The 26,294-nt window shown below is 37.9% G+C and overlaps 1 protein-coding gene across 4 annotated transcripts in view; it reads right to left on the bottom strand.

Annotated features, from left to right (window-relative positions):
* Window positions 1-26,294, bottom strand: part of LOC104597412 (folate-sensitive fragile site protein) — a 53,495-nt gene that overhangs the window by 15,959 nt on the left and 11,242 nt on the right. For 3 of the 4 annotated variants that reach the window (XM_088891452.1, XM_088891453.1, XM_010258919.3), the window contains exons 3-6: window positions 23,822-23,903; window positions 16,187-16,270; window positions 7,823-7,862; window positions 7,143-7,188 (exon numbers count right to left, since the gene is read on the bottom strand). In XM_088891452.1, the coding sequence (XP_088747578.1) occupies window positions 7,143-7,188; window positions 7,823-7,862; window positions 16,187-16,270; window positions 23,822-23,903 (252 nt within the window). The remainder of the gene's footprint in view (window positions 1-7,142; window positions 7,189-7,822; window positions 7,863-16,186; window positions 16,271-23,821; window positions 23,904-26,294) is intronic. The other variant, XM_088891454.1, reaches the window with a different exon arrangement.

Below are 26,294 nucleotides of genomic sequence, written 5' to 3'. Positions count from 1 at the left end.
GTACGAATTGGGGGTGACCCAAGCACATGTTCTTGAATCTAAATGGTATCAGGCCAACCACTTTAAAATAACTTCTCAATAAGATGGGTTTATGATCCAAGAAAGGGTAAGCCAAAGTTTCCTAAATCAAATCAGCAAACAAAGTATCCACTCATCATTAAACAAAAATCTGTCCAGCCTTCTTAAATGGGTGGATCTTAGCCATTTGACCAAGAAAATTTAGATCCAACCACCCTTGTATCCACCAACTCATTCCTCCTAATAAACTCACCAAAGCTCCTTATTGTTGCTAACATCCCCCTATCCCTTCCACCCTTTATCACCCAAAGTTCGAACAACATCAAAATCCCCACCCAACAGCCAAGGACTCACTCCCATTTCATGACCTCTTTCCAACTCTTCCCAAAACTCCACCCTACTCTCATCCCCATATGGACCATACACATTTGAGACCAATATCTTCTCTGCCAACACCATTTTCTCAAGAATAACAGATAATGAAAAATACCCTTTAAAGAAGCCCTCATTCTTCAAAATTGATGCATCCCACCCAGATCACTAACAAACCTCCAGCCATCCCCTCAGCCTCAACTGCCCTTTAAAGGAGCCCTCTTTCTTCTAGCTTAGTTTCTTTTAACAACAACAGCTCAATTTTGTGTCTTCTTACAGCGTTTCTTACTATCTACTTTCTTCTTGGATCCTTCAAACCCCTCAAATTCCAAAATAAAAAAAAAATATCATTTTTATTGTTTTAATATTTTTTCTTTTTTCCTTTTTTGTTATTTTTTAATATTTAGCCTTCATTCTTTTCCTCTATCTTCTTGAACACTTTTTTTTTTGCAAAGTCTTCTCCTCCCAGAAAGAATAATCCTGATTTTTTACTTACTTCCACCTCTTTGTTTACCACTATCTCCACATAAATGGGCTTCCCAACTAAGCGTGTCATCTAGAACCGCATCATCATCCTGATCTTCTTCCCCTACTAATCCAACTTCATTCTCAGCATCATTGTTCAGCAGTTTTGTTCTAAATTTCTTTTTTTTTCCTGCAATAAACCTTCCTTCCTATTTCAACACTGTTAGTATCAATACCCTTAACCCTTTCAGCCTCCCCTTCTTCAGCTTCTCTCGAGACTCCCTGTCCCTGTTCAGATTTACTCTCAGTCAACAAGAACGTTTCTACCAAGGTTTGAAATTTCACAACATATCGGTCTGTATTTGCCGATACGTTGCTTTTTGTTGAGGTTCTGATACATAGAACATACAGAATCTGTATGTTTCGTTTATTTTTGTTATTACCAGTCCAATGTGGGCCCGTTTCAGATCTGTATCAGCCGATACAAGTCCAGTACAGTCCAATACGCTATATGTATCGGCCAATACAATTTGAATTTAATATTCTTCTCTCTCTCTTATTTAATTTTGGCAAGTTTTAAATATCAAATTTAATTTCCCTCTTCCTCCCTCAATTTTAGTAACTTTTCAAATTCAAATTTAATTTATATGGCTCTTAATTAATTATCACATTTAATGACATGCCATTCAAGAAAATTTAAATATTACATTTAAGGCAATGTTCAAATTCGAATTTGAATTTGACATGGCACTAACTTTGCCTATTAAAAATCACAAATGGGGGACAAAGGGACTTGAATCCTAGTCATCATCTTGTAATGACTATTCACCACTATGCCATACCCCAAGTGTTTGGCATATTAATATGTATTTTAATTTTTAATTAAACTCTCCTTTTAGTGGATGGCTGTCAATAAAAGTTAAAATTCATTATTAATATATATATATATATATACACTAATAAATATTAATGTTCAGAGATTCGGACCGGACACCAACCTGGGAAAAGGAGAGGTTCATGGGTTAGAGGTTCAACTAGGGTCAAAATGTGATGACGTATATAAATATTATTATAAATTATATATTAGATTATAAGATATTCAAAATATATAATTATAATCTTCTATAACATATATTTTTTATCTTGATTTCAATTTTTTATAAGGCACCTATCTCAAAAAGTTACCCAAAAAAAAAAGAACACCCCAACCGGACATCCGAGCAAAAAGCCATGGCCTTTAAAAGTTTGCATTTATGTGCTAAAGAATTTTTCAAAAAACCAGTCGGTTTTCTAAATCCAGGATTGGTTCACCGGTTTTCCAGTTTGACTAGCCAAATCATCAGTTTTGATTAGTTTTTTACCCAATCCAGTTTTGGGGGTATAACTGAACTAATCAAGGGCCCGAGTCACAGTTCAACCGGTCCAACCGTCTGGTTTGGTCCTGTTTTCTAAACAATGATAAATGTTAACACAAATTATATTGATTCTTTAAAAACTACATGGGTGTATATACACACATTTTAATTCTTCCATTAGTTTTCAATGGTTTCCAATCATGTCCTGATATTTCACACTTTGTATAATCAATGAAATATGGCTTTTTATGTTTAAATAACTTATTTATAATCATATAAAATTCATACTTAACTTTTAGGATTTATATGAGTTTTTCGGTGTATCCATGTGTATCTTAATTTTTCGTCTATATCCATGCATATCCAAAGTGCATCTCAATACGTCTCTTAAAATTGCCTCTCCGATACACATTGTGTTTCCTATACTTTGAACCTTAATTTCTACCCCTTCCCTCACCTTCTTTGTCTAATACCCTTCACCACTAAGCCTTTCCCATACACTTTCTTCTTCTGAACCCCTATTTTTTTTTTTTTTTTGAGAAAAGTATAAATTGTATTAACAGAAAAGAAAATATACAAATATGGTCCTCTATGCAAGGAGATTCTGTACAAGAACAACCTTTAAGGACCTCCAAAAATACTTACATTCACAAAAGAGGAAGAAAGATCATCAGGACTGAAACATGTAAGAGTAGAAAGCCAAGCTCTCAACATATTGACTGCAGAATTGATAACCACCTCCTCCGGATTCGGTTTCTGCTAAAAAATTCTACTATTCCATTCAGACCAGATTGCCCACAAAACTGCTAGAGGTACCACATCCCAGTAAGCTCTTCCTTTCTTTGACATTCCTTGGACCCTCCATCTGGCTAGCAAAGCCTTCACAGAATCCGGGGAAGCACCCAAAAGCTGGAACAGATTTTCTGAAGTGATTCCAGACTTTATAAGAGAACTTCTAGAAAAGGAACAGATGATTCACAGACTCCATATGGTCATTACAGAAAGTGCACTCCACGTTTGTTAGATTAGCTCCTTTCCTGACCAGAAAATCCTTAGTTAAGCACTTTTCCCAAGCCACTACCCATGAAAAAAATTTAACTTTTGAGGGTGCTGCATTTCCCCAAATTGCTTTGTAAGGAAAGGACCTGTCTTGTTCACCCAATAAGCCAGCATAGAAGGATCTGAGTGAGAAGACACTTGACTCGGGCCATCTCCACTGCCTAATATCTTGTTCATCCACATTGACTTGCCTATAATTACCCTTCCCCTCTTCTAAATCCTCCTCATCCTCCCTCATTGCTTTCTCTTTCACCACCCATTCTACCGACTTCACATCTTCCTCCTCCAATCCTCCCTCCCCTTCTCCACTTCTTCAGCCCCCAAGGAACCTGTAATTTCATGTTCAGAGCCTTTCGAAGTATTCTCGCATTGAGTACTTACCTCTAAACTTCCCTGACCCTTCATCTTTTCCCATAACCTCGCGCCTATAATTCATCATCTCCACTTGTTCATCTTCCTTGTTCCCATATGTCTCCCTTCAAATCAATCATCGCTTGTAGATTCCAACCCTCCACTAATCTTTCCTTGACCATTTTTTCTCAATAACAGAATCAATTTCATTAAATAAGAAGCAGTGATTTAAAAGGCGCGCCTAGGCGCACAGGCGAGGCGCATTTTGGGGTATGCGCCTCGCCCAGGTCTTAGGCACACCCCTTTCAAAAGGCGCATACCTAGTGCGCCTAGGCGTGTGCTTGATGCGCCTTGTGCCTCAGCCCAGGCATGCGCCTGAGCTCCGAGAACCCCCTATTTGCTAATGTTGTTCATTCATTCATTGCAATAAAATATCTTCTTAAAAGGCAATAAAAGATAAAATCATTATTTTTATGTGAGAAATAAGAATTTCAAACCCTAACATAGACTTGTTCGGGCTTGCCTCGAGGGGCGTGGTACACAGGCGACTCAAAGAATCAAGAATGCAATATGTTTTACATCACATTAACTACTTGAAGCAATGCAATTAAGGGAAAAAAGAGATTGTGGGTTATACATGCTTGAAAATGCTTTATATGTTTGCTTTTATTTTTTTAATTTTCATTTGAATACACTTTACATGTTATGTTTATGTATTTTAATTTTAGATAATATGTTTTTTAAATCATTTATTTTAAAATTTAAGTTTATATTTTTTATTAACATTATGTTTAATATATTTGATTTTTTTGCATTTTTTTGAATTTTCTGACTTTTTTTTTTATTTCTTAGCTTTTTTTTGTAATTTTGCGCCTTTCTTAAAAAGGCGTGCGCCTCGCCTTGCGCCTTGTGCCTCAAGTGCAAATTGGCCCTTACGCTTTTTTTTGCGCCTTGCGCTTTTAAAACACTGATAAGAAGAAAGTTTAGCACAATGAAAGAGAAAAAAAGGGGAAGGGGTAAACACTTTTTAGCCCTCCCCAACAGAAAATATAGTTACTACACAGCCCAAAATAAACTATTCCTTCCCACCCCTTGTTTAGCAAGTGTATCAGCAAAGGCATTTGTGTCTCTTCTGACCCAATTGCAATCCACCTCTATCCCTTGTAGCAGTTTAATGGCTTTCCTCTTCTCATATATAAAGCACCACCATCCGGCCTTCCCTTCTTTTCGGAGCCAACTTATTACAAGCTTCAAATCACCTTCAATTAACAATTTTCCTTACATTCAGCTCCTTAGCCTTTTGAATCCTTTCCAATAACAGCCATAATTTCATCCCTTAAGGACTCCCCAATTCCAATTAGGTCTAAGTAGAATGCAATGGCATTTCCCTCTTCATTCCTAAACACTCCTCTTATGCCAGACAGGCCTGGATTGCCTTCACTACTACCGTCAAAGTTGAGCTTAATAAAACCTCTAGGGGGTGGGGACCAAACAGGCCTGACCACCTCCATAAAAGGGGCAGAAACAGCTACCTCCCTCCAATTTCTCATCACCTCACCGCCAGAGACATCCTTGACCATTTACCAATGATAATCCTAAGGTTGAATTGCTCTCCTTCAAAGAAGAGATCCATACACACAAGAATTGATTTAACGCCTTGTGTTTCAATCAGAATTCTCGCATACTGCACCTTGTTCCGCAGTCGATTTCAATTTTTTTTTTTTGATAATTGGAAAGTAATTTATTAATTAAACAGAAAGAGGTATACACCAATACAGCAACCCAACAAGAGATTTAAAATGTCTGGGTACTCCATGCATGTAGAAGAATTCCAAAGGTGTTGATCCATATGCAAGATACCTCCTCTGTAACATTCATTTGTCTGATCTCCAGTACCCGTCTGTCAAGTCTCAACTCTGGAAACTTTGCAGACCCCCTTTTTCACATCTCCAAAACCCTATCTATGTCTGCTCTTTTCTTAAAACTAAACAAGAAAAGGCCTCCTTTTCCCATTTAAACCTCTATGTAAAAACTCCAGCCTTTCTGATAGTTTTCCAACATCTTTAACCACCACACCCCTTGAAGCCATTATCAATTTATCTTCATCCCAAGTTGACAACATGATGAGAGACAGAGAGAAGTGGGTCAGAGTGAGCTAATATGGCAGCCTGGCCTCAAGGGTAAATCAATGTCCTAGAAGGAACTACTTACTAATCTTGAATATGGATCCAAGATGTTTAATGAACAAAACAGACATGTTTCTTAAAAAAGGGAAGAAAAAAAACAGTCAGGCCTCTGAATATGGCCTCAAGTTAACAAGTCTTTTGTAAACCTAGGCTCTATGTCAACATAATATGATACCAATGCTGTTAAGTATACTGCTAAAAAAGTCATAGTCTATTTCTTAACTACAATTATTTTATTTGTTGGTCATTGAATTCATAATATATTTATTTTCACTAGGAAAAATAAATACAAATGGCATTCTAGGATTCTTATTAAGTACAAAGGTATTTAAAGTTAAAAGCCATAATATATACCAAGAAAATTTAGCTCAATGAAGATACAATTAATATTCATCCTAGTAATAAATGTCACAGTCTATTCATGTGTCATGAATTTTAAGAATAGTCATATCACCAAATGGTATGTCAGTGCAAGCAGATCTAATCGAGCATCTAATATTACAAGTAAAAAAGATGTCAAATGCACTTCAGAAAATAACAAAATAAAACAGGAAAACAAATAGTCTTTTTTTTGGATAGGTGGTCAATACTCAACACCCAAAGCTTTTGAATAATAGTTAACTGTTACAACTTCCACCATCCAAAGGTTGGATGGAGAGCCCTTTGATAAATTCAGTCTTACAAACAAGCCCAAAACACCTCCTGCCTATTGACTCCTTGCTTTAGGTAGAGCATCAGCCATTCCATTTGCTGATCTTCTTGCCCATTTAAACTGCACCCCAATCTCCCTTGCTAAGCTCAAGCTTTCTCTTAGCTGCTGTCTGAAAAGCCGCATGCCCAAGTTTCTTGCTTGCATCCAGCCTATTACCAGTTTGGAATTTCCCTCCACTTCTAACTGTTGCATTCCCCATTGCTTTGCCAGTCTGAGACCTTGCAGTAAAGCAAAAGCTTCTCCCTTAAGGAGTCTCCCACCCTATTGGGCCTGAGTAAAGGGCCAACACTCTACCCACCTCAAATATGACAAAGACACAAGCATATAACAAGTAAATAACTGATGAAGGAAAAGAATATCAATATTATAAGTCAGCAGTAACATAATACTAGCCAAACCAGTGAAAAACTACCAAATTCCAATACTATCCTCATATTTCACAGAAAATGACATTCATTAGTAGAAGTTCTAAAGTGTTTTCTGAAGAACTAACAAAATCATAAAATAGACAGCAATACAGGGCTAAAACTGGTAGTAATTATGTAAATCTAGGTGACCACCCAGAAAGCAAAAAGAGTAAAACACAAATAACACAGGAAGGTGAATTTAGAGAATCCAAGTTACCTTTCCCAGATATGACTTCTTTTTCTGTTCTCCATCTTAGTCCAATCTGTGAAAAATTTGCAAGCAATAAAAAGTTCACTTAAACAGCAATACAATGTAAAATCTAACAATGTCAATTCTGTACCGTTCTGCATTTCATAGTCATAGTGTTGACACAACCATCAAATTCAGAAGAAATTTGTTATGTTAACAAAATAAGTGACTAACCCCTATTGTTCTCTGCAAACAAACTTAACAATCTCAATGGAATTTTTTTTTTTTCTGAAGGGGTGGGGGATTCTTAACTAAATAAATGCAGCACGTTTGAAGTGCAAGATGGAAGGAGATAAGGAACTCTAACAACTCATCTCCACTTCTGCATCCCCCAACCTCTTCATGTTAGGGAGTAGCAGGGTCATGGAGGAAGAGAACAGTCCTTGACACTGGCTCTAAAATCAATGCCAGTGCTTCTTTGCTCATACCAAAAGCTTGGGCATTTAATGGATGTCTGGTTTCTCTGTGTAATGTGTTCCAAGAAAAAATGTGATTAAAGTTATAAAAAGTATTACCCTAGAAGAATTAATAGCAAAATAGGGACAAGAGGACACCATTGCTAAGAACATATCAAATGCTCCACCTTGATGAGACTTTAAAGTTTTATCCGAAATACCCTAGATGACCAAGTTATTAACTGCTCATACCTTGCCAGTCTTGTATTGTGACATGTCAGCTAAACAATATCTTCAACAGGTTTAAGGCCAACACAAGGAATTTTCACTGGTTTCTATTTGAAATTTGGTTAGGAACAAAACTGCCTCAGATTGAAACAATTGCAGTTGGATGATGTGACAAACTTAAAAGAAGATATAAATACACCGTGCATAAAACAAATGACCATCATATCTATAAAATAGATTGCAATAGCTCTAGGATATGACGAGGAAATAGAAGAAATCCAAACTGCATCAAGTAACTTTAAAATGTATGAGAGCCAACAATATAAGCTGACCACTAGTGCAAGCAAAGTTGTACTTCAAGCCAAAAAATAGAATAAAGTAATTCCAAACAACTCCAAAATGAAGCATATGAAAAGCTATTCAAACAAAAATGCAGAGCTGATAGATAGAGTCATATTGGTTCTAAAGGTTTGCAGCACAAGGAGGTGGTTTTCTTCAATACAATCCAACAATAACTGTAGAATACCTTAAATGGAAGTATATTTTAATTCTCCAATTCCAAATTCCCAAAACATCAGACAAAAATTTAGACTAAAACCAAGATTCAGAATTTCGATACAACAAGCACTGTATCGGGCATATCATATGGGAGCTTGCCAATACAGGAAATGAAGAGCTTTTGGATTTTTGGTCTTTTCAGGGGGTAGACAGGTCTAAGACCAAGCCCCCCCCCCCCCCCCCCCCCTGACCAAAAGAAACTAAAAAAAAAAAAAGTTACAAGCCAATGAAACACCTGATACACAAGTTCATGCATATCGGTTGTATCGATATTTTGAACCTTGACTAAAACATGATATATCCTAGAACAATGCCATTTATTTCCATTTCTATAGATAGTTAAAATTAAAAGGATTACACTCTTTCTGCAAGTAAAGCAAAACAAAGTGACAAAACATTTACTGACTCCAGCAAGAAATGTGATGATTTTTTTTCCTAGACATAATCCAATTTGATCCCTATTAGAAGTGCATGCCCATGTATATGCACATTTAAGGCTTGCATGTTATCTTTTAGGTGGTGGCATTATATTCATCATGTGATTGGCCACATTTCAAAAAGTATAAGATAGATTAGAAGGCTGTTCAATGAATCCTAGGATTAGCTCTGCCAGGCTTCCAAATAGCTTTTTCAATCTACGGTGATGCACATAGCATTCAGCTCTAGCATAAAAGTATAATTTCAAGAAATTTAACCTCATATTTTGAAGACATTGATGCAAATACAACTCACATAATTTTGAAGGCACTTAATGGGTTTTGCATATCAAAATGTAATCGTCTAAATCAATTTATACACACTCAAATCCACATCTAAGAGCACAAAATTTTCTCCAAATTGCATATCTACACTGTTGAAGATTAATTAGTTTTATGATGTTTTTCTGAGTAGATGTTTTATGTTAGTTGTTAGATAGGAGGTAGGGACCACAGTAGTTATGTGAGTCCAAATTTTATCATGTTTTTGTGTGTTATAGATGCTGTTTTATGTTTTGCCGCCCTATAAGGGCATAGTTGTCTTTGTACTGTTCTATTATTTTAGTATAAATAATAAGTGAAGGGAGCGGCCAGATTTTTGCTCTCTTTTCTTTCAAACTTCTCTTCTTCTCCTTCTCTCTTCAAGAAACTACTTTCTTTCATATTTTTTAATTCAGCAGATTCCTACTTGGTATCAGAGCATCGGCTAGGGTTTCTTGAAGCATTCTCCTACAGCCCTAGATCAGCCAACTGCATGAAGTAGTAAAGGACTGATCGATCTGCTATAGATTGCCCAGTTCTTGGAGTTTTTGGTGGGATCTAGACATCAGGAAGGTGATCTATTGTTCGGCATCAAAATCAGGAAGAACTAGAGTACGGGGAAGAGTTCCAAAAAAGTTGGACTCTTTGTTTTTTATCTAATCTTGGGTGCCCAGGTATTGTTAGTTTTCTTTTAATTTTTTGAAGAGGGCGGTTTGGTTTCTAGAATTTTCTAGGCTTCCCAGAGTGATCGATTCACTTTTCTCTCTGTTGGAAGGCGTGGGGAGGAGAGAGATTTCCCTCCAACTAGGGTTTTCTTCTTCCGAAAGGGTTGGTTTCTATGTGTGATATTAAATTATTTTTTGAAGGTCTCCAATCTATTTTTTTCTTATTGTTGAACTGTTTGAAGTAAAATGGAGAGTTGGAATACCAAGACGAAATCTACCGATACTGTGGAACTGTTTGAAGTAAAATGGACTGGCTATTGGTGCCCGTGGAAAATTAGGATATCTCACTTGGGAGGAGAAGAAACCTGATACAGACTCTTCCCGACGGGTGCAAGAGAATTACATGGTAATGTCCTGCTTGTGTAATTCTATGTTACCTCATATTGCAAAAAAAATCCTATGGGTTAATACTGCTAAGGAGATTTGGAATGGAGAGACCAAAACCTACTCTCAGAAGCAAAATGAAGCCAGAGCCTATCAGTTAAGAAATCAAGTGACAAGTATGAAACAGGGAGAAAAACCTCTTGTTGTGTATTTCTCTATGCTGAAAACCCTATGGCAGGAAATAGATCACTTAAAAACTGTGGTATGGGAAAGTGTAAATGATGCAGCAACTTATCACAGACTAGTAGAGAGGAATAGGGTTTTTGAGTTCTTGGCAGGGCTGAACCCTGAATTTGACATTACTAGGCAGCATATTCTTTCTAGGGAGGGTGTGACACTCTCTCAGGCCTATGCTTTTGTCTCTAGAGAGGAGAGTAGGAGGAATATAATGCTAAGGCAGCCTGGTTGACCAATCGGCTATGGTTGGTACAACAAAACCTAAGCCGAATGGAGACAAGGGGAGTAGTGATACTAGAAGGGAAGATAAGAAGGACTTGGTGTGTGATTATTGCAAGAAGCCTAAGCATACCAAGGACACTTGTTGGAAGCTTCATCCAAATCTTATGCCTGCTCCAATAAGAAACAAGAAGGGAAATGCAAATGTAGCCACTACAGAAGACTCTTCAACCCCTCTCTCCCAAACTGATTGGGAATCCATTGCAATAGCAGCAGTGAGAACAGAATTGGAGAGGTTTGGACAGCTTATGAGTAAGAAAGATTCACCCGGCTCTAGCCTTCCAGATGGACAGCAGAATGCAAGAGCCAACTACACAATTTCCTTTGCACATACAAGTAGTTCATATACAACTGCAAATCTTGCATCCACTTCAGGTAAGGAGGGACCTCCCTGGATTATAGACTCAGGAGCATCTGAGCATATGACTAATGCCCCTACCTTTTTCAGTTCCTATCGGTTGTGCTCTGGTAGAGACAAAGTCTCTATAGCAGATGGTTCACATATGCCCATTGTTGGGAAGAGGGCACTTAGAGTGACCAATGATATAACTATATCTTCTGTTTTACATGTCCCTAGACTTCATACCAACCTACTACTTGTTAGTTCTTTGACAAAAAATTTGAATTGTTCTGTGACCTTTCTTCCTAGTAATTGTGTTTTGCAGGATCTGGAGTCAAAGAAGATGATTGGGAGTGGTCGTGAGGTGAATGGAGTCTACTTTTTGGATGAGATTCCGAGACATCAGGGCCATCATGTTAGCAGCAACAGTAGTAGTGGGTCAAAGTCAGTGAACCAAATTATGCTTTGGCACAAGCGCTTGGGACATCTTTCTTTTAGTTCTTTGAAATGTCTTTTCCCAAAGTTGTTTGAGTCTGTTCAATTATCTACTTTGGAGTGTGAGAGTTGTCAGTTAGGAAAGCATTGTAGACAGTCTTTTAAACCAAGTAATAAAAGAAGTACTTCTGCTTTTAATATTGTTCACACTGATGTATGGGGGTCATATCAAATCCCTTCCATGGGAGGATTCCGTTACTTTCTCTTGTTTGTGGATGATTATACACGATATTCTTGGATATATTTGATGAGATCACGTGATGAAAGTCCTAACTTAGTACGATAATTCCACCAGATGGTTCTCACACAATTTGAAGCGAGAACTAAGGCTTTTAGATCAGATAATGCCAGAGAGTACTTTGAGAAGGACCTGACCACGCATCTCTTAGAACATAGTGTAATTCATCATAGAAGTTGTGCATATACACCGCAACAGAATAGAGTTGCTGAGAGGAAAAATAGACACATTGCGGAGGTGGCAAGGAGTCTTATGATGTGTGCTTCAGTTCCTGTGTAGTTCTGGGGAGATGCAATTCTTACAGCTGTGCATTTGATTAACTGTGTTCATTCACGGACTTTGGGGTTTAAGGTGACATTTAGCCTTCTTTTCCAGATGGAAAGATATTTCATATACCTCTGAGGGTTTTTAGTTGTGTTTCTTTTGTTCACATTCTTGGCCCATCGCAAGAAATTGGATCCTAAGGCCAAGAAATGTGTTTTTCTTGGATATGCTCAGAACCAAAAGGGGTATTGCTATTATGACCCAGTGTCAAGGAGCAGATTTGTCACTATGGATGGTACCTTTTTTGAATCCACATTCTTCTTCTCGAGTGGTTCTCCTCAGGGGGAGAGTTTTGGGGAGAACTCACAATCTGTTCCTCTTCCTGTTTCTGTGGTGCCTCCATTAGTTCAGCCAACATCTACATCAGTTCAGCCACTACCTGCATCATCAGTTCAGCCACCACCTGCACCTCCAGTTTCATTACCTGAGCCACTACGAGCAGCCTCACAGCAATATCAGCGCCGACAGATGATGGTTGACTCCACACATCCTCAACCCACACCATTCTTTGCCAGTCCTTCTGAAACTCCAGATTCGGCAAATACAATTCCAGGTATTCCTCTTGAGCCTGAGCCTGTTATGTTTTCTGATGATAATGTTTCTGTCCCTAACACCATTGTTGCAGCTGATCCCACTGACCTTGATCTTCCCATTGCACTTCGTAAGGGGAAGAGAAAGTGTACAACCCATGCATTTCACACCATCTTTCCTACAATGCCTTGTCACCCTCCTACCGTGCTTTTCTTTCTTCCCTAGATTCTGTGTCTATACCCAGGAATGTTATTGAGGCTCTCTCCAAACCTGAGTAGAAAACAACCATGCAAGATGAGATGGATGCTTTGGTCAAAAACCAAACTTGGGAAATAGTTGATCTCCCCCCAGACAAGGAGACAGTCGGATGTCGATGGGTATTCGCAGTGAAGTATAAGGCTGATGGCAAGATAGAGAGGTACAAGGCAAGGTTGGTAGAAAAAGGGTATACTCAGACCTATGGTGTTGATTATCTGGAAACCTTTGCACTAGTAGCTAAGATGAGTTCAGTTCGTATCATTTTATCTCTAGCAGCCACCTATTCATGGCCCTTGTTTCAGCTTGATGTCAAAAATGTTTTCCTCAATGGTGACTTACAGGAGGAGGTATATATGGACATTCCATCAGGCTTTTATGAAAATGTTGGTAAAGGAAAGGTGTGCAAACTCAGAAAATCTCTGTATGGACTGAAACAGTCACTTAGGGCTTGGTTTGACAGGTTCAGAGGGGCACTCATCTGTTTTGGATACACACAGACACAATCTGATCACACCCTCTTTGTGAAGAGGATAGATGCTCTGGTGTCAATTCTGATTGTGTATGTGGATGATATAGTGATGACAGGAAATGATCTAGAGGAGATTGATGATCTCAAAAAATCATTGCAGCAAGAATTTGAGATCAAAGATCTTGGTGAGCTCAAATACTTCTTAGGGATTGAAGTTGCAAAGTCCAAGCATGGGATCTTCATTTCACAAAGAAAGTATGTACTTGACCTACTGCGAGAGACTGGGAAGCTGGGAACCAAACTAGCAGACACTCCTATTGATCCAAATCACTGAATTAATGGTGTGGATGGTGAATTGGTAAAGGATGTGGGGAGATATCAAAGAATGGTGGGCCGACTACTGTATTTGTGTATGACATGACCAAATATTTCTTATGTTGTCAATGTTGTGAGTCAGTACATGCATGCACCTCGGGTTTAGCACTGGGAAACTATTGAGAGAATACTTGGATATCTGAAAAAGCACCCTAGCAGAGGTATTCTTTTCTCAAATCATGAGAATCTGAAGCTAGAATCCTATACAGATGCAGACTGGGCAGGATGCTTAGATGACAGGAGGTCTACATCAGGAGTGTGTACCTTTGTAGGTGGAAACTTGATCTCCTGGAAGAGTAAGAAGCAAGCGGTTGTGGCAAGGTCAAGTGCATAGGCTGAGTATAAATCCATGGCTCATGGTGTCTCAGTTGGGTTAGATCTCTTTTGAGTGAGATTGGGGTGAAAGCAAAGGAACCTATGATGTTATACTGTGACAATCAGGCTGCAATCAATATTGCCCACAATACAATTCAGCATGATAGAACAAAACACATTGAAGTTGATAGACATTTTATAAGAGAAAGGGTAACAACTGGAGAAGTTTGTTTGCCTTATGTCTCTTCAGAGTTGTAGTTGGCTGATGTTCTCACTAAAGGGGTGGCAAAGAACAAGCTTGAACATGATCTACGCAAGTTGGGAATGTGTGACATTTACTCCCAACTTGAGGGGGAGTGTTGAAGATTGATTAGTTTTATGATGTTTTTCTGAGTAGATGTTTTATGTTAGTTGTTAGATAGGAGGTGGGGACCACAGTAGTTATGTGAGTCCAAATTTTATTATGTTTTTGTGTTATATATGCTGTTTTTATGTTTTTCCACCCTATAAGGGCATAGTTGTCTTTGTATTGTTCTATTATTTTAGTATAAATAATAAGTGAAGGGGGCGGCCAGATTTTTGCTTTCTTTTCTTTCAAACTTCTCTTCTTCTCCTTCTCTCTTCAAGAAACTACTTTCTTTCATATTTTTTAATTCAGCAGATTCCTACTACAAAAAGTATTATCCATCTTTGAAGCATCCATGTTAAATACAGTAATGATGAAAATATACTTCATCTTGGAGATGGTAGCAACCTAAGCAACTAATCATATTGATGAGAACCATAGGGATATTGATGGTACTTTAATTAACAGCAAAAAGAATTGTTATCCAATTCATTGGGTGGAAGCAAGATGTGATCCTGTAAAAATTTCATTTCTTTTTTTTATCAATAACATGTAATTTCATTAAAATTTAAGGAAAAAAATATACATACAAGCATAGGGAGGTGAACTATCTTAACTACCCTGCAACCAGCAAAACGAGATTACAAGATTAGAAATGAGCCCAAAACAAAGAATCCTTATTCACCCCTTTCTTTACTAGCCCATCAGCAAATGAGTTAGCAGATCTCTTCACCCAACTGTACTTCATCTCAATATCCTTAGCCAGTCATTTAATTTTTTTCCTTTCATTGCTGTAATTCCACATTGCAGTCTTGTCTTCCTTTAACCATCTTACCACCACCTCCGAGTCACCTTCAACTATCAGCCTTCAAACATTCAACTCTCTTGCTCTTTGGACTCCTTCCAAGGCCGCAAAAATCTCAGCCCTTAGAGAGTCACCCTCTCCATTGGACAGTACCAATGTTGGGACTTAGGTGTATAGGAGATGGTTGTTTGCATTTGAGGGGACTGGGGAGGGTTGTTAGCTATTGGCTGTATGGGTGGAAAGGGGCAGGTAGTGGAATGGAAAAACTCTGGAGGGAATGAGGGATGCGGTGTTTGGTGTTAGTTGGGAGGTAAGTATTTCAGGTGTTGTGGTCATAGGAGTGGCACTTTTATGTTCGTTGAGGTGGTGTTATTATTATATTGAGAGGGGAGGAGGTTTGGTTCTGTTGTATGTGTGTTGTAAGTGATGTCTTGTCACCTATCTCTTGTATTACCTTTACCCTTTTCAAAAAAGGTTAGGTTCAATACTAGATGAAAGGAACAAGGCCCTTCTGGCAATTTAGCGCTAGATAAGGGGTTCCACTAATGAAGGTTAAACTTATCATCAAGAAATATGAAAGAAATCCCCTGGTAAAGGTTAGATTTATCACCAAGAGGGGATTTATGGATAAAGGCCAAGTTTGTTTCTGGGGAAGGGAGATGGATGATGGTCAGATTTATCACCAAGTGAAGCTCTGCCTACAAAGTCAAATTTGTTGCCAAGAAAATCATGGAACATCATTCCAATGTCCATTTTAGTTCTTAAAATATTGAGCGGATATGGTGGTCTTTCTCAATTTAAAGTTGAGATGACTTAAGTTTTCATCGGGAAAAGAAAGCATGGCTGAAAGGGAAGAAATGGCTTGCCACACAAAAATACTATAGTAAAAACAGCTGTATATTTCCTTCTATATAAAATCAAATTTGATAATAAAATATCAAATGAAAAGATTGCAAGATGAAACATAGCAATAAAATCAAGGTTCCAAACCCAAGATAAATTAATGTGATAGCATTCCTTTCCAAAGGATACTCTTTAAAAAGCTTATCATAGTAACGTTTCACCAGTCTTTGCTCCCAAGATGTGTCCATATCATCCTCCTCAGAACGGATAAACCTATTCAAAGAAAAATCTTAGCTGTATCCAAACCTTTGACAATGTTTTGTATAAACTCAAAATTAAACATCCGCAAGAAAAATAGGCAAGGATGTTAAACATCTGGAACATTGTTTTCCCATACAACTATAGCTTGAACTATAATTGATATATGATGCTAAATGAGCCCACTTAGGATCCAACACATACATGCAAACCAAAACTTGCAAGAATGACTCAAGAGCAAGATATGAAATACAAAAAGGTTTAGGGATTTTGAATGTTTTGGATGATAGAATGCATCCTCATCAGCCTATCTCTCAATTATCAGGCTGAAAAATTTAAAAAAAAAATGTGTATCGACCAAACAATATGCGTGATACACAATTTTTTGGTATCATGTGTGTTGATATTTTGAACTTTGACCATTACTAATCAACAAGTTGAACTCACAACTGGCCAATGTTGTTACCCCCCCCCCCCCCCCTGGGTGGAAAAACACAGAAAAAAAGAAAAGGAATAAAAAATAGGAGATAAGAACTCCTTCAATAATAGCATTTTCTCATTTTTCCTTTGCAGTTTGAGTTATAAATTTTGAGATGCTTGAAAATGCCAAACTTCAAAATCTTATTTGGTTGGACTGTTTAGGGGCAAGACATAATCAGGAATGCACAGATGAAAAGTATATTAGAATACTGGAAAATATCAGCTACTCCATGAAAGATTGAGGGGGGGGGGGAGGGGAAGTCAACATTTATAATGAAAATTCACAAGACATTGGTGTAATTACACAACCATGACACAGGGAAAAGAAAAAAGGCAATGTCCCATTGTCATGAATTTGTAGATACCATCAAAAGTAAGGGTTTTTTTGAAAAGTAGGTAAAATATCGTATTAATGATTCTATAAATCAGCATGTACAAGTAAACATCATGTATAGTGAGAAACTATACATGTAAAGATTAAAGTGTCACAAAATTAGCTCAACTAGCAGGCAGACTACTAAAATTCAGTTATACAAACAGTGTACTCAGCTGAAAAATAAAAAGGAAAAGGAAAGAAAATATGGTGAGATATATTTTGAATTGGTCTTGTGCTGCCAACTAAGAGCAAAGAGTTCACTGTCCTCAGAATTACTCGTTCCTTTGACATCATCTTGTTTTCCAAAGTGTTATACATTCAATTATTACATTTGGAAAGCAAATAAACATGAAAATTTGAAACAATATAACCAAGGGTTCTCATCAATGTACAACAAAACATGATGGGGGACCAAAATTGGCAATGCTTAATTGGTGTGACTGTGCGAGTATATGAATACCATCAAAAGTAAGTTTTGTGCATCCAAATGTATATTGTAAAGCAAATGAGCAAGAAAAGATAAAACAAAACAACCAAAGAATTCTGTACAACTTTGTGTTTCTTTGGATGAGTAAGCAGGGGATTTGCATCACTAATGCAAGGAGTTTCATGCTTGCTCAAGTCATCCTCCATCAATACCACATAGCTATAATCATTTTTATAATTTATATGCAAAACTATTTCTTGATTTTGTATCGTTGCTTCCATAAGTTGCATTATAACTAGCATCATTAATGATATGCCAACCAAATGCCAAATTGTAGAAATACTTCAACTCATGATGTATGCCTAGTCAATATGATGTTCCTAATTTTTATTTTAATTAAATAATTAGTTTAAATGGAAAATATATTATAATGCTTTTAAATGTAAACAAATTCTCTCAAAAAGAAAATTGAACAAAAAAAATCTCTGAAAAAGAAAGAATATGTAAATGCTTACTCATTATTGATGTATGTCCTACATGCATTTTATATGTAAATTTATTTTAAACTTTTGTAACTTTTAATCAATTTTTACATAAAAATTAACAATAACAAATTTAAAAACTAATTATTTCAGTAATAAACTACCAAGACAACCAGCATTTTTTATTGATAACAGAAATTTTATTTATAGAAATAAAGAATTGGTTACAAACAATAATGCAAAACATCCCATCAAAACATATGCTGGCAGTAACCCTAGATTTTATTCTCTCCCTTTTCCTAACATAAAGCTGCTATACATTATATATACCCAACTTGCACACAGAACAGGTGTTGTTTATTTATCCCTTCGTTTAGCCAATGCATCCGTCATTGCATTGGCTATTCTTGCTACCCAATTAAAACTGGAATGCAAATCCCTTTACAGCCTTTATCTCCCTCATGATGCTTCAGTATTGTCATTTCACTAAGCTATCACATCCTAGCCAGCCCAGCAGCAAGACAACATCAGTTCAACTAATAGATGATAGATCTATGAACAAATTGAAACCAAAAGTGACACAAAATAAGTTGTAACAACTGGAGTGTTTAATGATTGTATCACTTTTTACCAGTTAATGATGAAATCAATTTAAAATGCCATGTAATTAATAAAACAATCCATGTGGATACAGTAATGAATACAGAGGTAGTAAATCTTTAAACTTGTTTTCTCTCGGAGGAGAGGAATTTGCAAGAAAAACTTTTAAGGAGTTGGAAGAAAAATTCCAGGCCTTCGAAGAAAAGGGAGAATAATTTGTATCCTGAGACAGCTTGGTGTATTGTAAGGAGTGTTGATACTCAAAACAGACTGAGGTCATCTTAAGTTGAAAGGAATGGACTTGAAGAGGGTAGTTAGGTAGTCTTTGAGAAGAACACAGTCTTGGAGTTAGAAAGTATCAATGCTAACTCAATGAATCCAAAGGTGGAGAAGATCCCTAATGCAGTAAGATGTTTCATAAGTCTTCAGTTGGGCCTTTGCACAATCGTGGGGAGCTTCAGGGGGAATTATTACTTTGTGGAGAAATGAAGACTGAGAGTGTGAAGAAGAATTAATTGGGAACTTCTCGGTGCCAATAAAATTGAAGAGAAAGGAAGATGGGTGGGCTTGGGTGATAACTAATGTCTATGATCCCACCTCTTACAGGGAAAGGGAAGGTTTCTAGGAAGAACTAGCAGCCATTAGGGGTTTGTGGGATAGCCCTTGGTGTTTGGGTGGGGATTTCAATGTAATAAGATTCTTGAACGAGTCCAATAACCCTAGTCGTAGGATTACATCTAGCATGAGGAAGTTTAATCTCTTTGCGGAGAATTTTGCATTGAGGGACCTCCCTCTTCAGCAAGCAAATTTTACCCAGTCAAACTTCCAAGAAAACCCTACCTGTTGTCGATTGGATAGGTTCCTCTTTAAATGGATTGGGAAGCTGAATGGGGGATTTTAGGTGTTACAGCATTGCCGAGACCTATTTCAGATCATTGCCCAATATGGTTGTCTCAAGAAAGACTAGATGGAGGCCCGTGCCCTTTTAGGATTGAAAACATGTGGTTACTTCATCTAGAGTTTCTAGCTAAGGTAAAAGAATGGTGGGAAGTGGACCAAGTGGAATTCCGATGGAAGGGGTATAGGTTTTACAAGAAACTACAACTCTTGAAAGCTAGACTCAAGATTTGGAATAAAGAGGTTTTTGGTAGATTAGAGCAAAGGAAAGTGGAAATCAGTCAGAGAGTGCAGGAGCTAGATGGACTAGAAGCTGAAAGAAGGCTGGGGGAAGAGGGTAGGGTGGAAAGATGGAAGTTGAAACAGGAACTGGAAGATCTTAGGAAGGAGGAGATAAATTGGAGGCAAAAATCCAGGTGCAAATGGCTAAAGGAATGAGACATCAATACAAGGTTTTTTCATTCATTAGCAAATGGTAGGAGAAGGAAGAATTCTGTTTCAAAATTGGAGTGGGATGGGCAATTGCTGACAAGGGAAGATGATATAGCTCAAGCTTTGGTTAATCACTTCAAATTAGCGTATGACAACCCAGGGAGACCTAGTGAAAGCTTAGAGGACTTGGAGTGGAGGGTGGAAGATAGTGTCTTATTGGAATCTTTGGAAAAAAGATTTGAGGCCCAATAAGTGAGAAATGCAATCTTCTCCATGGATCGAGCTAAAGCTCCTGGGCCTGATGATTTTTCAATGGCCTTCTATCAAGATTGTTGGGAGATAATTAGAGAGGATTTGTTGGAGGTTTTTGAAGAGTTCTATGAGAGAGGCAATTTTAACTCGGGAGCAAATGCAACTTTTATTGCCTTGGTTCCTAAGAAGAAGGACGCTCTCCAACCAAAGGATTTCAGACCTATAAGCCTGGTGGGAAGCATGTATAAGATCATCTCTAAGGTCCTAGCGCTAAGATTAAAAAAGATCCTCCCGTCTCTAATCTCACCATATCAAGGGGCCTTTGTAGAAGGAAGACAAATTGTAGATCAAATACTTATTGCCAATGAATGTGTTGAGGTGAAGAGGAGGAGAAAAGAAAAGGGGTTGGTTTGCAAATTAGATCTTGAAAAGGCATATGACATGGTGGACTGGGATTTTTTACTAGAGGTTCTCAAGCGGAGAGGATTTGGGGAGAGATGGTGCAGTTGGGTAAAGGGATGCATTTCTTCATGTCATTTCTCAAAATTGTTGAATGGTGTAGCTAGGGGTTTCTTTCCTGCAAAGAGGGGTACTAGGCAAGGAGATCCATTGTCCCCATTCCTCTTTACCCTAGTAGTTGATGTGTTGAGTGCCATGATTTCGAGGGTCGATGCTAACAATTTGATAAGAGGTTGGAGGATTGGTAGGGAGGAGGTGGTTGTCACACACTTACAAATTGCAGATGACATCATCTTGTTTTGTGACGGGGAGGAAGGGGAATTATGGAACTTAAAGAGTCTAGTGCTTCAATTTGAAAGGAAGTCCAATCTTAAAGTTAACTAGGGAAAAAGTTGTGTGGCAGGGCTCAATTTAGGGGGAGAGGAGGTGGATTCCCTAGCTAGGATTTTGGGGTGTGAAGTGGGGAGCTGGCCTTTACAATATTTGGGGCTACCACTGGGAGGGAACCCAATGGTTGAAAGTTTTTGGTACCCTGTAATTGAAAGATTTTCCAAGAGGTTAGCAAATTGGAAGAAGAATTGCATCTCTTTAGAGGGTAGGATAACCTTAATCAAGTCAACCTTAGCCAACCTACCAATTTATTTCCTGTCTACCTTTAGAGTACCAATGAAAGTAGCTAACCAGTTAGAGAAGATAATGAGGGATTTCTTGTGGGAATCAGGGGATACTAAGAAGGATCACTTAGTGAAGTGGGAGGTGGTTTCTAGGAGTAGGGATGATGGAGGCCTTGGGTTAGGAAATATAAGATTAAGAAACACGGCTTTGCTGGGGAAATGGATTTGGAGACTACCGATGGAACAGGACAAACTTTGGTCTAGAGTGATTGTTAGTATTCATGGATTGGCAAATAATGGCTGGGATGCAGGACTCGACCCTAGGGCTTCTCAGTATTCTCCTTGGAAAGCTATTCAAGGTATTTTGCCTCTTATGCTTCCTTATTTCAAATATGATGTCTGCGCTGGAAATAAAGTCTTGTTTTGGGAAGATGTTTGGGTTGGTGAAAACTCCCTTAGAGATAGATTTCCTTCTATTTACTCCTTGTCTAAAAACAAAAGAAAAGTGATCTCTTCAGTGTTTTTTGATAACTCCTAGGATTTAGGCTTGAGAAGAGGTCTAAGGGATTCTGAAATGGGGATGGTTGATGATTTGATCACTCAATTAGGGGAAGTCTTTCTTGATCAGTCCTGTAGAGATAGCAGAATTTGGAAACCTTCCCCTTCTGGTTAATTCAATTGCTCTTCTTTCTATAACATTTTGCTTTAGACCTCTAACCTTGTAGGGAACTTTCCTTCAAAGGAGGTGTGGGGTAGCCCTGTACTCCCTAAAATTCAAGCCTTTTGTTGGGAAGTGGTACTCAAAAAAATCAACACCTTGGATTTATTGCAAAAAAAGAGACCAAATATGTGCCTCTCCCCCCATGTTTGTTGTCTCTGTTTGGGTTTTGGTGAGACAATTTCACATTTACTAATCTCATGTTCCTTTGTGTTCTTTATTTGTTCTTGGTTCTCTTCTCTCTTTGGCTGCAGGTGGACTCCCTCCTCAAGCGTGGTGAACCTCTTTGATCCAGCTTTTTACAGGCAACCAACGGTTCGTGGAAGGATTATGTGGAGAGCCACTAGAGCTGTTGTATTGTGGTCAATGTGGGAGGAAAGAAACAATAGGATCTTCAAAGGCAGTTGTAGATCCAAGGAAGAGGTTGTGGAAGGAATAACTACTAAGGTTATCCATCGGTTGAAATCCTGTGATCTTTTTAAGGATTTCTCAGTTGAAGACATTTATAGAAGTTGGGGTATTGTGGCAACTACTACTACTTCCAAAGCTATGATACAGGAAGTTTGGTCCCCACCAGCACAACAAAGGGTCAAATTGAACTTTGATGGAAGCTCTATAGGTAATCCAGGCCCATCTGGTATAGGAAGTGTTTTCAGAGATAACGAAGGCAAGATAATGGCTTTGTTTTCAGGTCCAATAGGAGTTGGAGATTCCTTAAGAGTGGAAATCTTGGCACTACATCAAGGTGTAAAACTGGCCAAACAATTGGGGCTACAACAGATTGAGATAGAAGGAGACTCCAAGTTGGTAATTGGGTGTGGATGCAATCAGGGCAGCTGGGAATTTGGCAATATGGACAGCTGATAAGGGAAATTCTTAGCATAACAAGGGAGGTGGGTGTTTGGTTCAAGTGGGTAAGGAGATCAGCAAATGGTTTTGCTGATGCCCTAGCAAAACAAGGGACTGTAAGGGAGAATCTTTATTGAGCAGTGCTGTAATATTTGATGTTTATTGGATCAACCTTTTCTGATAAGGGTTGAATTCTGTATTTCAGTTTAACTTATCTCTAATGAAAGTTATCGTTTCTGATAAAAAATAATAATAAGTCAGATAAACCACTGAACTGTTAAGGTGTCAAAAGCAAGGATCGTAATTTCGGGACCCCTCTTTTTTTAATAAAAAATATACTTAACATCCCCAAAAACCAATTTTTGAAAAAAAAAACTAAAAAAATAAACGCGGATGGTTTTTAGTACCAATATGCCTCTGCCAATACACAGGGGCGTATTGATACTTTGAACCATGGTCAAAAGTTTTTGCCAGATTGAAAGTGGGATTATTTGGGACCAGGCCCATTAAGATAGTGAAACAAAAAGTCAGAGAAGCAAAGAGGCTTGTGTTCAAGACTCCAGAAAAGCTGAATAAACGGGTAATCTGTTGAGAGGTTGATAGTCGTGTTGTTGGTTTGTGTAGGTTATTTAGTATAACTTGGAGGGCTGACTTTTAAGTATGTTGTCTTCAAAGGTTATTTGTGTGTTCTATTTGGGGTGTTTCATTCTTTGTTGGGGATTTGGAAAGCTTGTTTTAGAAAAGAAAAGATGGTTTTGAGGTTTTTTCTTTTCTTTTGCATGTAGGTGATATCTCATCACCTCTCTTGTACTCTTCTTTCTTATTTCTTAATAATCTTTCTTTTTTATTTATTACCAAAAAAAATCAATTTAAAATGCCAGTTTTCCAGTAATCAGTTCTTTGAAAAAATGTTTCAAAATGAAGAATCTGCAAGGCACCCAATAAATGAGCAATTAATTAAACTGATAACATAATCAAACCTGTAGCCCTCTCTGAGAGTGTCCTGATCAGTTTTAACAGGCAATTTTTCGTGCACATTTCTTCCTTTCCCATAGAAGTCAACTGAGAATTACACAAGCAATTGTTGAAATAAACTCCAACTGGCACTGAATTTCATGTATCTTTTAAAGGAAATAATAAGAAAATAAATAATATGCAACAATCTCCATGCAATTCTCGACATTAATCTAAAAATTTACAAAAAAAAAAAAAAACTGTGGATTTTCTTCAAGTACATCAACTTGACACAAAGAATGAAAGACATCAAAGAAATTTCAGAAAAAAAGAAATGTCTTGTTGGCAGAAAAACGGTGCATGTTCTATAGAAGAAGATGCAATTCCAATTAAATAGTATCCATCAATGTTTTAAAACGCGGAGGTGTGACGCGAGGCGTTCCACTACCTAGAGGCGTGAGGCATAGTTCAGAACGCAAGAGGCGTAAGCCTCCCGAACACAAGCCTCCTTAAGAGGAGGGGGGTTAGGAGGAGGATGAAGAGGAAGGGGGGATCTCATTTTTTCTTTCCCCTTATCTTTTCTTCCCTTCCCTTTCCTTTCCTTTCCTTTTTTTTTCTTTTTTCTTTTTTCTTTTTTTTTTTGTCTTTTTATATCAGATGTGCATGAGGCGCATGAGGTGTACGCCTCTAGCACACCTCATGAAAAAAGCGCAAGAGGCGTATGCCTTAGAAGTGTCAGCGCCTCTGGCATACGCCTCAGGACGTTTTGGGAGCGCCTCGCCTAGAGGCGCGCCTCCAGGCGTACGCCTCCCACGCCTTTTAAAACACTGGTATCCATTACTTGTCTTATACTTGTGTTCTGGAAATTCCACAATGTAGATGATCATCTTCCCATTGAAGACTGTTTCTCTATCTTGATGTTATAGTTTTATATAGGAAGACAATAATTCTTTATTTTTTATGGGAGTTGTGTGGGCAATCCGAGCCCCTCAGGCATAGGAGAGGTCATTAGGGACGAGGAAGGAAACACCATAGCCTTATACTCGGGACCAGCTGAACAAGGTGATGTGATTAGATCAGAGCTATTGGCTGCAGCATATGGGGTTGAGAAGGATAAAGATTTGGGTATTAATAGACTGATCATTGAGAGTGATTCAAGAACTGTTGTGAACTGGCTGAAGATGGGGAGGGGTGACATGGCATCTAAGAAATGAATTCAGACAATTTAAATGGCTATCAAGAAATATGACAGTCCAAGTTAAATGGGTTATGAGAACTGCCAACAGTCTGGCAGACGGTCTAGCTAAGCAAGGGGTACAAAAAAACTTATTTGTATTGGGCTCACTTGTAATTCTTAGGTTGGGTCAGCTTTTCTGAACCTGTATTTTTTTTTTATTTTTTCCACAACCTCTTGTTGTAATTCTTCTTTATATTATTAATGAAATCATTTCTGTGTTGCTGGTCAAAAAAGTCATCATTTTTTATAGCAGATTTTTTTCTCAAAACTGGTAGAAAATATTTTATCAATAACAAGAAAACACCCCGATCCACAAAAACCACTAACTAAATGGTTGAGTAGTAGGGTCTGATCCAAATGTAAGGCACTATAATGGAAATACTTTGTACATATTTTCTTTCTTTCTAATAAAACAATAAAGTTTCAGTTACCAATTGAAAAAACAAAGACAACTAAAACACAAGAAAACAACAAATACAACCCCAAGCAAAACAAAAAACACATAATGGCATGACAAAGATCCCCAAACTAACTAGGTCTAGAGATCCCTTATTTCATGAGATCATCAGCAATAACATTTGCAGAAGAAAATGAGGCATCCAGCCTACATACTGAGGAGCAACACAATCCTCAGTCGTCCTCTACATTGATAGTCCTGTAGCCAAGATTATCTAACAGTATCATCCCCAGAATCTCCCTCTTCAGGTGGACGAGAGAAGCAAGAGAACATTTTTCCTGAACTATCTCCCTAGACAATACCAATCCCCAACTGTCCTGAGTAGCCCAGTGGGTAACTGCAAAAGTTAGGCTTGATATGGTTCACCTGGGAGAAGCCCAAAACCATTTGAGAGGGGGAAATTTTGGTGATCTAGAACCTGCCCCTCATAATTCAATATACAGGGCTACATCAAAATATCCTTTATGGACACTCAGCATACCACACACTAAGTGGCAATCAAATCAATCATCACCTAAGTTGAATTAGCTCCTGTCATGAAAACTACTGGAGTTCTTCAACCTTGGTCACATGGAAAGACAGCCAAGAAGACACATCACCAGATGGAATCACCCTTTTTACTAAAAGGGAAGCTTTGCTAAACACATCACCACTGGCTCTAAGTATGTCTCAAAAACACCATTCTATATCTTTTTAGACGTTTTCATCCATAAATAATTTCTACTAGTATGAAGTTGCGTAGAACTTACCAAACAGGACATAACAATAAGGTTCTATAACCACCATGTTTTGGGTCTTTCAAATT

This window comes from Nelumbo nucifera, chromosome 7 (genome assembly GCF_055504915.1).
Source record: "Nelumbo nucifera cultivar China Antique chromosome 7, China Antique-T2T, whole genome shotgun sequence".
In the NCBI taxonomy this organism is placed as follows: Eukaryota; Viridiplantae; Streptophyta; class Magnoliopsida; order Proteales; family Nelumbonaceae; genus Nelumbo; species Nelumbo nucifera.
The sequence above is the reverse complement of the archived record's forward strand: the minus strand, read 5'-3'. Positions and strand labels throughout refer to the sequence as shown.